This window comes from Scomber scombrus, chromosome 5 (genome assembly GCF_963691925.1).
Source record: "Scomber scombrus chromosome 5, fScoSco1.1, whole genome shotgun sequence".
Lineage (NCBI taxonomy): Eukaryota > Metazoa > Chordata > Actinopteri > Scombriformes > Scombridae > Scomber > Scomber scombrus.
Genome location: NC_084974.1, coordinates 11264193 through 11277439, shown reverse-complemented (window position 1 = coordinate 11277439; position 13247 = coordinate 11264193). Strand labels below are relative to the sequence as shown.

General features: G+C 39.2%; 1 protein-coding gene across 1 annotated transcript; it reads left to right on the top strand.

Moving 5' to 3' along the window:
- The first annotated feature begins 2781 nt into the window (after positions 1-2781).
- Positions 2782-5966, top strand: zgc:162730 (uncharacterized protein LOC564559 homolog). Its single transcript, XM_062418955.1, has 2 exons — positions 2782-2950; positions 3599-5966. Exons 1-2 carry the CDS (start codon positions 2921-2923, stop codon positions 4850-4852), a joined length of 1284 nt encoding a protein of 427 aa, XP_062274939.1. The 5' UTR covers positions 2782-2920; the 3' UTR covers positions 4853-5966.
- Positions 5967-13247: the final 7281 nt, after the last annotated feature.

Below are 13247 nucleotides of genomic sequence, written 5' to 3'. Positions count from 1 at the left end.
AAAGATTTCTCTATCACACTTTATTTGTGAGTACCAACTCACAACAAAAGTTATCCCAAGGTACTTTCCACACAGAGCAGGTACAGATCATACTCTTTAATTATGGTATTGTTACTTCTACTGAAGGATTTCAATACTTAAAGTTTAAAAATGGGAGCCAAATTTTCCCCTCTTCAAGATTGCAACATATCAGTCAATCATCTTCATTTCTTTGCGTCATTTGGTTTTACGATCAAAATGACTGATCACATTGACAGGACTTAAAGCAAAATTCAGCACCTACGATGCATAATAAGTGTTTCACTTTAAAATATCAAGGCAAACTATTTATTTATGAGCTAACTACAGAGCACATTGTTATGCATTTGAGAATCTTTGCTTATGAGATTAATTGGACCATTGAATAATAAGAATGACTTGTGCCTTGTTTCAGTTGTGAGTCATACAGTTAAAAAAAGGTGATGAGGGTATAAATCTTCCATCAAAACATCCTAAGTATTATCATGGTGGCAAGAGTGTTAACTGACCACAGTGCTGAGTAAAAAAAGATTGATTACACATTTTCCCCTTTTCAAGATTGCAACCTCTGTCAATCATCCGTCATTTGGTTTTATCTTCAAAATCACTGATCACATTGACAGGACTTAAAGCAAAATTCAGCACCTACGTTGCATAATAAGCCAAATAACATTTTGTTTCACTTTAAAATATCAAGGCAAACTATGTATTTATGAGCCTACTACAGAGCACATTTTTATGCATTTGAGAATCTTTGTGAATGTAGATTTTTGGCTGAAGGTTGAAGGCTGGCAATTTTTTTTTCGGGCTGTGCCCCTTCTTTTTGCTTATGAGATTAATTTGACCATTGAATAATAAGAATGACTTGTGCCTTGTATCAGTTGTGAGTCATACAGTTAAAAAAGGTGATGAGGGTGTAAATCTTCCATCAAAACATCCTGAGTATTATCATGGTGGCAAGAGTGTTAACTGACCATAGTGCTGAGTAAAAAAAAAAGATTGATTAGAAAATGTTTCCCCTCTTCAAGATTGCAACATCTGTCAATCATCTTCATTTCTTTGTGTCATTTGGTTTTTACGGTCAAAATGAGTGATCACATTGACTTAGATTTTTTTTTCTGGCTGTGTCCTTTCTTTCTCTGTTTACAGTTGTCACACGTCACTATTTTGTAACATTTCAGTAACTTTTTTACATTTGCACAACATTCATTAGAAGGATTGTGTTGTCATTACCAGCATTAATCATGACTCATGTGAGTCAGTGACACAAGAAGCAGCAGCGTCAGGAGTTACCACTTATTTGCTGATATCAGCACAACAGCAGATGCTGTTGATATACACTTATTTGTCCATTGGTAAATTATTAAGGTTTCACTGGGTCAGAGGGACTCTTTTTTTTCTTTATCTTTCTTCGTCACTCTCACTGTCATTTCCCCTTTATCTCAATTCCGTATCACACAAATCTGCTTATCGTGCTGTCGTTAAGCGTCTGCTGTTATTAATCAATACACACAGCAGTGAAGGTATGGGCAAATAAAAAGAGTCAGTGAGGCAATTCTGCTCTGATAATAAAGCAATTATAAGCTGTATGATTCATTCGATATGGGGGGTGCACAGTTTCAGTTTTGTTTATGAGATTAATTTGACCATTGAATAATAAGAATGACTTGGGCCTTGTTTAAGTTGTGGGTTATACAGTTAGAAAGGGTGATGAGGGTATAAATCTTCCATCAAAACATCTTAAGTATTATCATGGTCGCAAGAGTGTAAACTGACCACAGTGCTGAGTAAAAAAAAAAGATTGAATATAAATGGCAGGTGAGAGTCCAGTGTTCAGGTCAGTTCTGTTTTATTTCACTCACTTCGATCTTGTTTTCAGCACAAAGGTTTCTGCCATCTACTTATTAGTAGTTGTGCTCTTTTAACTGTTTTGGTGCTCTGACAGAATATATTAAATCTGTTCATATAAGATTTCATAACAGAAACTGAGGGAAATAAGGGGAAATGCAACCATATGTATTCTGGTAAGCAACAATGTACAGTAATACATCCTTTCCTCTCTGTGGGCAAAAAAACACACTCAGAAACCATACAGTGTCTGTGATGGGGACAATATGATTGCTAACGCTTCCTGAAAGCCTACCATTAGTCATAGAAATGTATATACTGTAAACATATGATTACGTGTTCATGTATAGGCAGAAAATCCCTTCCTCACTTGTTATGTGGGATGAAAAGGATCAGTGTACGGCTCTCAACAAACAGCCTTCTTTTGTCACTTCACATCTGGGTGCTTTAGATCCTGAAAAATTTCACAGAGCTGAAATGATTTACCACTTTGCAGAAAACCTCTCATCATACATAGGAGTGAACATACAGAATGAGAATAGGAAAAACAAGTAATAGGCCTAAATGTATAGTATTGCATGAGGGCTTTGTAAATAAGCCACTTTGCTTTCACGTGTCTACGAAACTGAAACATTTCACAGGCAGCTAAAAATACACAGTATTCTTTCTTGTCTTTCTGTTTTTTTCTCTCTCTGTGTGTGTGTGTGTGTGTGTGTGTGTATGTGTGTGTGTGTGTGTGTGTGTGTGTGTGTGTGTGTGTGTGTGTGTGTGTGTGTGTGTGTGTGTGTGTGTGTGGTTTTTTTTTTTTTACTACGCCCATCTGTGAGGTCACCATGAAACTTGAGATGAAGGCAGGGTCATCCGGGAACATAGCGAGTGGAAACCTCTGCTCTGCTAGACAGTAGGCGGAGCCTAAAACATAAAAAAAACTATAAAGCACAACACAGCCGTGGCTCACATATTCTACTCGACTTGTTTTTGGGCACAGGTATCAAACTGTGAGCTGTGGATCCGAGCTGAACCTTTTTTTCTTTTTTGTACAAAGGGGTACAGCATGTCCGAAATGCTTGACATCTTGACAAAGGTGAGTCATGTATTCATAATGTTGTTTTGGAAAAAAAAAAAAAAAAGAAGAGGAATAAGGCGTTTTAAAGTTGGGGTTGATTATCTGTTTAACTTCTGCCAGAGTGGTTGTTTGTTTATTCCCTTCTCATTTTGTTCCTGTTGCGATTCACTTATTTGACAGTAAAATCTTTGAGTTGAGCAGAGATTTAGCCTCAGAGGACTTTTTGAGTTTAAAGAGATAACGAGATCAGGGAGACAGTCAGTGCTGAGTTGTTTGTTTCTTGAATTCCAATCTTCCAGTGTCTGAATAATGCATGAGAAACACAAAACAGGCACGATTATGTACATTTAATCTGTATTTTCTGATTGTACGTAAATAGAAGATACAAGTTATATAACTTCTAGTGCTGTTTTGTTTTCTTAAAGACTGTTCTGACTTTTTTTTTGTATGCAAGCATTCTTCAAAAAATGTGATTCATTTAAAAAAAAGTTTTTAAATGTGTATGTATACTCCAGAATTCGTTATTTATTGATTTATTTTGAAAACTCGAACTTGAAATGTATTTTCTGTAGACAGTAGGGTTAAAAAGAATAAATATTCAACATGTATTTCTTTGAAGTGAGTAATAGTATCTGTGTAGTAACCATTTAAATCTTTCTATAACAGAACTTTTCAACCCTGGACCTGGATGATGGCTTGTTCCTGACACAGTCTCAACTCAAAGTCCCAGGGCAGAGTCGGGTGAACCGGTCAGCCTCCTACTTCTCTCCCCAGTCCCCCCCTCTCTCCTCAAGCCACAGCTTGAGCACCGAGCATGTTAACGATGACAGCGGCAGCCCTTTCTGGCCATCCAACATCTGGGGTCAGGCCCCTGTCTCCAAACCAAAACAGCTGCCCTTCAGGCCTGACCGCTCCATGAGCCTAACTGAGTCCACCAGCACCTTGCTCTCCTCTTTTGAGCAACTCAAGAACCTGGAGGCCTTTTCCTCACCTACTGCTACTACTGTGGCTCCCCCACCTGGCTTCCCTCCCTCATCCAACCTCCCACCCCAGCTCCCACCTCTGCTCTCCTCTAACCGTTACAAGACTGAACTGTGCCGTGGCTTCCAGGAAACTGGTAGCTGCAAGTATGGCAATAAGTGCCAGTTTGCCCATGGTGAAGCAGAGCTGCGTGGACTTTACCGCCACCCTAAGTACAAAACAGAGCCCTGCAGAACCTTTTATAACTTTGGGTACTGCCCTTATGGTTCACGCTGCCACTTCATCCACGAGGCCAAAATCAGCAGAGGCCCACTATCTGCCAAATTTCAGAATGAGCGGCAAGTGAGTGCCATAGCAACCAGTGGTCAGAATCCACGCCCCCAGCTCCGCCAGAGTGTCAGCTTTGCCGGGTTCCTGGGTTCCTCACGCAGCTCACCTCCTCCATCATTTCCTTCATCCTTTAATGATCCTAACCTGGGGTTCAGTCGTGCTCCCTCTGTTTCTCCACCTCCCGCAGACCTCCTCTCCCCAGTTTTTGGTGACTTGTGGGAGGAAAAAGCATTCAAGTTTGGCAGCCAGCAGCAGAACCGTGCCAGCACCGGAGACATTCACAACATTCCTCTCATCCTGGAGCCAAAGGCCTCACGCTGTGTGTGTGGCCATGGAAATAATCTTTCTGCTGTAAACAGCAACAACAGCAGAGTCTTGACCAGCACAGAAGATGGGCACCACCAGGACAGCAGCATGCTGTGTGCATTTCCCGGAGGCCACGGGGGATTCACGAAGCCTTCTGGACTCCAGCGTTTCTCCTCTGAAGACTCGCTGGAGGACAGCTACAGCAGCAGCAGCGGAGGTTCCAGTGGAAGTGAGTCTCCAACTTTTGACGGCTCTGCCACCAAGAGGCTCACCGTGTTTGAGCGCCTGTCCCTGTCTGACTAAGTGAATCCAAAGGGAAACAACAGAAGATAATGGACACATAGTTAATAATGTCTTTTCTGTGTGAACTATATTCAAGAATCAGAACTGATCAGGACATGTCACATTCTGATGACACAGTAACACTTAAAGTTCTTAATTTATGTTTGTAAAAGTGGAGTCTCTTTGACAAACTACACATGCTGAGATAATTTTAGTACCCAAATGTTAGCAGTCTTTATTTTTATACTTAAAATACTGTGTAGCCAATTGTATGTGGTCTTCGATCAAAGTGATCAAAATGGCTTATCAGTAGTGATAATCATTCATTCCTGTGCCTTAAATATTCTCCCTGTTTCACAGGCTATTCAGCCTCAGTGCCATGAACAGTATGTTTGATTCTGTAGCCTTAATCAGTGAGACCTGACATGTGTCACTGATGCCATTTTATTTGTGAAATGCACTTTACAGCTAATTCCAATGGGAGAAACTGTCAAGTCTCCCAGTAGCATTCAACCAAAGCTTCATACATCACTCTTTTGTGTGTGTGTGTGTGTGTGTGTGTGTGTGTGTGTGTGTGTGTGTGTGTGTGTGTGTGTGTGTGTGTGTGTGTGTGTGTGTGTGTGTGTGTGCATGTGTGTGCATGTGTGTATATATGCATGTGTGTGAGTGTGTATGTTTTTTCTGAGACCTGGGGGGCTAACAAATATAAGTTGCAGAATGTTGAAAGATCAAAGTGTGCTAATAGAAAATGTATAAAAATGTATGTCAGTGAGTTTAGATCTGATAACTGACCCACTTTAACATTCTGTAATCTTTACTGGTTTGTAAATTGCACCCCATATGTTATTGTCCCGTTTGTTTAACAGCCTGGTTCAGGGATTTGACACCGCAGTATTCCTTTTGGTCATCGGTTGCTTCATGTTCTTTAACTTAAACGAATATATTTATTATGATATTTATTTGTGTTGTAAGGGAAAAAAAATGTTTGTTTTGTACTATTTATACAAATTCCTATGTCTGTGAAATACTAATGTGAGGCAAAACAGTAAAAAAAAAAAAAAAAAAAAAAGAATCTTATATTTTTAATCGTCTGAAAGGGACAAAATAAATTTCTGAATAAAAAGAAATGAATAGATCCAGCTTTTTCTTTACTGATGTGTTGTTCAGTCAGGATTAAAGATGCCCTCTGAGTAAGAGTCACACCAAACACTGATTATAATTTACAGTAACTCACACAGTTTAGCAATCACTCACAGTGCTTTTAGAGATTTGTGACAGATTTAATGGCATAGTACTGTAGGTAGAGAGCTCATGTGGAATGTTTTTCAGACCAACATGCAATTTAATTGATGTGTTGATACAGTCAACAATAATGCTATATGTTGTAAACAGTGACTGCTCCAAGAAAAATAACACTTTTCAGACTCTCAAGGAATCTGTTCAAGGTTCTTTAACAAAATCTAACAACACCATTTAGTTAGTGATGTGATTATCAATTATTGCACTATAACTTACTTGACTTTGCCTAATAGCTGCGAATTCAGGACACCATAATGTACATTTTATATTGACATCTATGTATCCTAGGTCCCTTTGTTCCTCTTCTTCACTTCTCCAAACGTATACCTATTCTATTCTGTTCCATTATGTTCTCTATATTATTCTATTTTCATCCGATATACAGAAAAAGAGGAAGAAAAAACTATCAATGTGGAATTGGAGCCTCTGTCCTTGTCTGTTTCTCTCTCCTGCAGTGTTTTGTGGCCTACAGTGAGGTTGTTGTGTATACAGTGCAGGGAACAGCATCTAGATCATCTCGCACACAGCTGCACGTACACACTGCTTTTCAATCACAGATAAAAACAAAATGCTGAGTTAGGCCAAATTTACTACAAATTCAGTTGTATGTATATGACTAAACTCCCCTCTGTCTAAATGTCATGTCCAACACCTTGTTTTATAAGCAGGTTCAATCATTGTGAAATCTAAAAGTATGGGAATTCCCCACACTTTCTTCATCAGGTGGATCAAAGGACCATCATCAGGGAGAGGACAATAATCCAAGTACAGAATTACATAATGTCATGGCATTATATGAGATCTTGTTTAGATTGCAAAAAGTCAATGCAGCACTCAAGATGTTTGGTGTAAATGATGCATCCCTGTTGAATAGCATCCCTGCATCCTATACTGAAGTGTATCTGTTAAAACACTATCTCTGCAAGGAATTCATACATATACTATTAGAATTATTAGTAATAGCAATTCATTCATACTCAAACTTGAATATAGCTTAACTGGTAACACACTGGATGACGTACATGTACACACAATACTCAACCAACTGAGCTTAGGTAAAAGGATGACGAAGAATGGGGGGAAATCCCACCAAATCAAAATCTATAAAGCTGATGTGTAATCCAGTCATTTAGAAAGTCTTTAAAATATGATTTAACTTTGGCATGATTATGTATTTTGTTTAAACGATGTAGACATTTTGTCTCTCGACCATATGGAGAAGGTTATGGGCCTAAAGGCTTTCTACTTCCCTGGAAATATTCAGCTGCTTTCAACCAGTTTGATTGATCATCTCTGCTTCCTCTGCTGAATATCCAATGTTCAGAGTCTAATCTTATTTAACTATCGCAGACCTTGGATTGTGTAAGGCAAGTTAAGCAGAAGTTCGTGAAAATACCCTGTTGCAATTTCCACTTTATACTCCCAGTGCGCTTTTGCGTGTTGAGCAACAGGCAACCACCCGTCATACTGTCAAAGCACTTGATTTTGTGAAATGTATAAAAAGTAAGGAAAAACATTTAATGCAGTAATACTTCACAGTATCTGAGGAACAGACACAAACAAAAGGCACTGTCCAAAAAGGGGACTTGCATTAGTTAAAAATGTCACTCAGATTAAAACAATAAATAATCTCTTGCTGTTTACACTATTGTGAAGTGGAATATCACAATTTAGATTTTAAGCCAATTTTAAGCAGCCAATACTTAACAACAGACATTTTAAAGTAACTATGCTAGTAGCTATGCCAAGTCTGGATGCTGCAATTTGTTGAGATGAACACTTCTCCAGAAGTCTGTGAGAATTTCTTTTGAAAGTCACATTTCAAAGAAACATGTGGTGACCGATTTTGTAAGACGTTTAATGCCTAAGAAATGTGTAGGGGAGGTTAATTTTATTTTAATTGCAATGTTGTGGCTGGTTCCTAGAGATTTATATCAATCTTTCTTATTCATAGCATCATAAGCACATTACAAAAACCTGGTTTTACACCTCAACTGTTTGGTTCAATTCAAATAAACTCTACATGTTTTCCCATTGAGTCTGGCTCATTTAAACTGGCACTGAAACCCTGAAACAACTGCACCAAGACCGCCTGAAAGGAAATTCCCTGGAAACTGTAGTGTGGTTTGTTCGTGGTGAGAACACGTTAGCCCACCAACACTTGGTTTGTGTGTCATTGGATATGGGACACTTGTATGCACTGAAAAGCGAAGTTCAACAAATGTATTCACAAAAATGAGGAGAAATCAAACAAAATGAACTCATACTCACTCATACATTATTTTATCCACGGCATCCCATTTCCTCTATCATACAAGGTGTTCTGTTTCATCATTATTTATGGCATATGATTGATCGACTAATAATGATGATTAATGAGTTAAGTGTCAGTCCACGTGGATTCATGTTTTCAATACTGAACACAAAATATATATATTTCTCTTTAGTCAAGGTAAACAAACCACATCTGCATGTGTCGTGATCAGTACATTTCAAAGTAGCATTTTTGCTGACGTTTCATGGTCATGCAAGAATAATGTTTGGTTAAGACCTTTATCACAGCTTGCCCCATGCCAGCTCACATTTGACAAACAGAAAAATGCCTTTTGAGCTCAAATCTAAGCCACATCATGGCTGTTATGACATTAGTAAAGCTGTGTTCCTTTTCCATGCAGTTAAAATACAGCTTAAGTATGCTCAATAAATATGATTTCAAATCTGAACAACATACATTTAGACACATTTTAGACACTTGGCTGATACAGTGCATTGTCTTTACTAAGTTAAAAAAACAACAACCGTGTTCCCCTTTGGACCAATGACAGGATGTGTTGCTATGGCAATGGACAATGACCACAAAGTGTAAACAGCAAAGACAAAAAGAAAGGACCAGTATGTGTTTGTATGTTCACAAATATTAACTTCCCAGCCTGTTCTCTTAGACCAGGCTGGTTAAAGTTCACAAAACCATACTGCTATTACCTGGTAAAATGCTGCAAAAGAAGAAGTGAAACATCACCAAATGATTCATAAGTCCTCTTCCAAAACTGCTCTCTCTTCATTTATTATATAAATATTAAGTACATTACTCATGGGCAACACCCTAAAACAATCAGTGGCAAAGTATGGAAAAGTGACTGATAAAATATTTTTTATTTTTTTTATTTTATTTTTCTTGAGAGAATCAAAACAAGCATTTGAAGCAACAGTGTGTGTTACTCTTGTGAACTGGCTCATTTTTGTAACTCCAGGCCTACCATTACCAACACACTCTGTGCAACCGTCCGTTAATGATCAACCACAAAGCTGCTGGTGTCAAAACTCCATGTCACTTGATCCTGAGTCCTGTACACATAACACACGTACACACACACACACCTTAGAGATAAAGTTCAAAGCTGGGTGGAGATCTATTAAAGTGATTATATAGTATGTAGTCTAACGATGAGAACAGAGATACTCTTTTCCAAAGAGACTTAAGTAAGAGCAACAAAGGACAAAAAAGACATTGATTCATGTCATAATCACAAACAGACCACTGATAGAGAAGTAAATGGCAGAATACTAGAACGTTTGCTCTAAGGAGACATCATAATGAGTAGTAATTAACTACGAGTTAACTATTTATGTAAAGCTCACTGACTCAAAACAGGGCAAGAACCCACACAGAAATCAGGTAAGAAATCAAAGTTCACAATGTTTATTCCAGTAAACAGACAAGGGCCTGACCAGGTGATCAATCAGAGAAGACAAACTAAACCTGCAGGCATCAGGCAAAGAAGCAGGATCTAGGGGATCAAGCTGGAGTTCAGATGGGAAGGTAAGGAATCTCATGGTAAGTGCTGAAAAGCTTAACGTAATGCAAAAGACAGTTTGGCAAGGAAGTAATGGATATGGATTGGTATACTGAGAGACTAATGAGGGAATGAGCTGCAGCTGAAGCAGGCTCTTATTAAGTGGCTTTAGTCAAGAGACATGAAAGGTGGGGTGGATGTGGTGAGACCACAAAAGGCACAGACAAACAACTTCTGGGTTAATAATATTTGATATGGAGAAAGGACCTACAAAGCATGGGGCCAGCTCTCTGGATTCAACCCGTGGGGATAAGTTCTTCATAGACAGCCAAACTTTATGTCCCAGAGTGCAGGCAGGGGCAAGGCTGCAGTGACGATTGGCTGACCTCCAGTAGTGGTCAGTGGTCTGAAGTAGAGTGGCATTGGCCAGCCAACAGATGTGTTGACAATGATGGATTAAGGTTTGTACAGCTAGAACATTGTCCTCATGTTCCTGCTGAGGAAACAGAGAAGGCTGATAGCCTCGGGAACACTGACATGGAGAGAGACCAGTAGCAGAGCTGGACAAGGTGTTATGATCACACTCTACCTATAATGATTGTTTGAACTTTGAGGTAGGCTTGTTCTGCAAGCATACAGGACATGCAGGCACAAACTCCTGAGTGTCCCAATCCATGGACTTCCACCATAAACATTGTCAGAGAAGGAAGAGGATCTGGCCACCTGAGAATGCTAAGCTAACCGGGCTGAATACTGGCTAGCAATACCATTCCTTTATTTGATACAGATACACAGGAGAGTGCACTTACAGAAAGATTTTATTGTTGTCAGCTGTAGATTTGCACACTGCCAACAGTACCTAGTATGACTTTGATTACCCCCCCCCCCCCCCCCAAATCCCTGGACATGGGAGATTAAGAAAAGGAAGATAAAAAGAGGTGAAACTTCAACAGGTCATCCGGGGAAGTTATTTAACTGGTGAAGAGCATTGTTTTTTGTCACTAGGTGATAAGAAGAGTTTCTGTCAGGAATATGTTTCAGCTTTGCTGCTGGTTGGGCCAGTTCTGTTGGAAGTTTTCAGCCCAAGGCAGTCAGCAACCAGGACTGGGTTGAGCGTCCAGAAACAACATGCACAGTCACATTCCTACCTGCAAAATGTGCTGTGCATGCCTGTGTGTGGTGTGCTTCATCACAGTCAGGTTTCAGCCTTGATTTTTTTTTTTACAGCTCCTAAAGAAACCCTCCTCCCTCTCTTTCTGTCGTAACCTGCAGATTAAGCATTATGGTTGAGTAATCGTTCAAACCCAAACCTTCGTCAACCATTCAGAGAATGACGAAGTACCTTATGTAACTTCTCCTTTACTAAGTAGGTCATTGGAAAGAACTACATTTTTTTCTGGGAAAAGACCAAAAATCAAGGGGTTAATGCACCTTAAAATACTTAGAAATTGTTATTTGAACTTTGCCCTGTACTCTTCCTGAAACCTCACCTTTATTTCAGAGTTTCCTGCAGTTTGAGTGGCCTCTATAAACAGTACTCAATAACACAACTAAAAGAAATGTAACCCACATATGGCAAGAAATGTCCAACAGGGGTGAAACCATCTGAGACCAGCCAGGGGTCTTTTAGCAGTTTTTATCCACTTTAATGTTATATTACTGCCCTCTACTGTTCAAGATATCTTGGGTTTCACCTGACGCTAAGCGTGGTAATGACTAACTTCTTGAGTCACCGCAATGATTCACCATCACGAGTGTATCAGAAAGGAGGTGTAAAGTGTGAAAACAAATAAATGGGACACAGCATTGGTTTTAAAGTTGTGGATAAAAGTAACATCAGAATAATTGAAGGGCTCCTTCAAAATATATAATATACATATATATATGTATAACATTTATAACATAACATATATAACATTTCCTACAAAACATAAATGAAAAGCCTCTTTTAATCATAAACCACAACTGGCTCTTATCTACTGCTCAGGCGTGGCTAACCTTTGTTAATCTATTTGTACTTGCACTCATTTTGACAACCGGATGCTGACTTTCTGAGTATATGATCAACTATTATTTTTGACCCAGAATATGTTGTGTACATTTTTAAACTAAATTGTCACAGAATACACAGAAACTAAACACGGAAACCTATATCTTAATGTGATAACAGTGGTGACGAGCAAATAAATAATGACTCAAGCATGATTACACTATAGTATCACTCACTTGGATACAGGGGATGACTAAACTACTTACCTACTTCTGTGTAGTTAAAACACACAGTTAATACACTAAAATGGGCTGGATGCAGCTTTAATGTAGATATAAATCCAGAATTTTTTTTTCTTTTTCTTTTGCGACAAAGCACATTGTTGTTGATCATGCCTTGTTCATATGTGAATTACCAGGCCATGACCTGCTGTGCGTAAGGATTTATGTGTTTATTCCTCTATGCACCATAACAAACAGTCCCCTTACTGCTAGTTACCAACTAATTTTGCAAGAAAGGGGAGGAGGAGTGACCCAAAGAAATGAAGGAGAAATAGCAGTGTCAGTAAGTCAGACTTGGAAGGAAAGGAAGGAAGAAATATTTGAGTGGTGACATCACAGCAACAGAGTGGAAGTGCTATCCTTTTATAGCCATGTTCTCTCTCTCTACCACATTCCTTGGCTCGATCAACTCCCTCTCCTGCCCTCTTTTTCTTCACTCCGGCACCAGCCCATGTGCTGTGACGCAAACACAAGGAAGAGGAGGAGGAGACAGAAAAGGGGGAGGAGGAGGAGGAAGTGGAGGAAGGCGGAGAGAAGTGAGTAGGCGCTGTCAGGGAGAAGGCTGAAAAATTCCCTTAAACACCCCCTCTCAACTGTCCTGGCCACTTCTCTTTTCCTTTCACTCCACTCTTCCTCTCTCAACTTTTACTTTCATTGGATGGTGTGATTTGGTACAGCGGGTACAAGGTGCTCTATTTCTAATTCAACACGTGTCATTAAGTGTCCAAATGTTTTTTCATCTTAAAATGTCCTCTACTCTTAGAAATGCCTCAGATATGAAGAGTGTTTGTCATACTTGCAGAATCATCATATTTTATTAATATCGTTGCATTTAAGTGAGTCAGTAAAAAAAAAAAGACTGCCAACATGAATACCATAAGATGTGCTCCTCCACACAGAGTATCTAACTGCCTGTGACCTTCCTGTTTTACAGAACAAGAAGTGAATCTAGATGAGTGTGTACCAATCCATCTGAAAAGCAGAAACGGCACCCGTGGCTTTTGGCGCAGACACAAGAGACACGAGTGCAACAATATTTACAGAAATTAGTG

Excerpts from the sequence above, each read along its gene's own strand:
- zgc:162730 (XM_062418955.1), top strand. The coding sequence starts at position 2,921 with ATGTCCGAAATGCTTGACATCTTGACAAAG. Across the intron at positions 2,951-3,598 it reads TGCTTGACATCTTGACAAAG|AACTTTTCAACCCTGGACCT; the intron begins GTGAGTCATGTA and ends TTTCTATAACAG.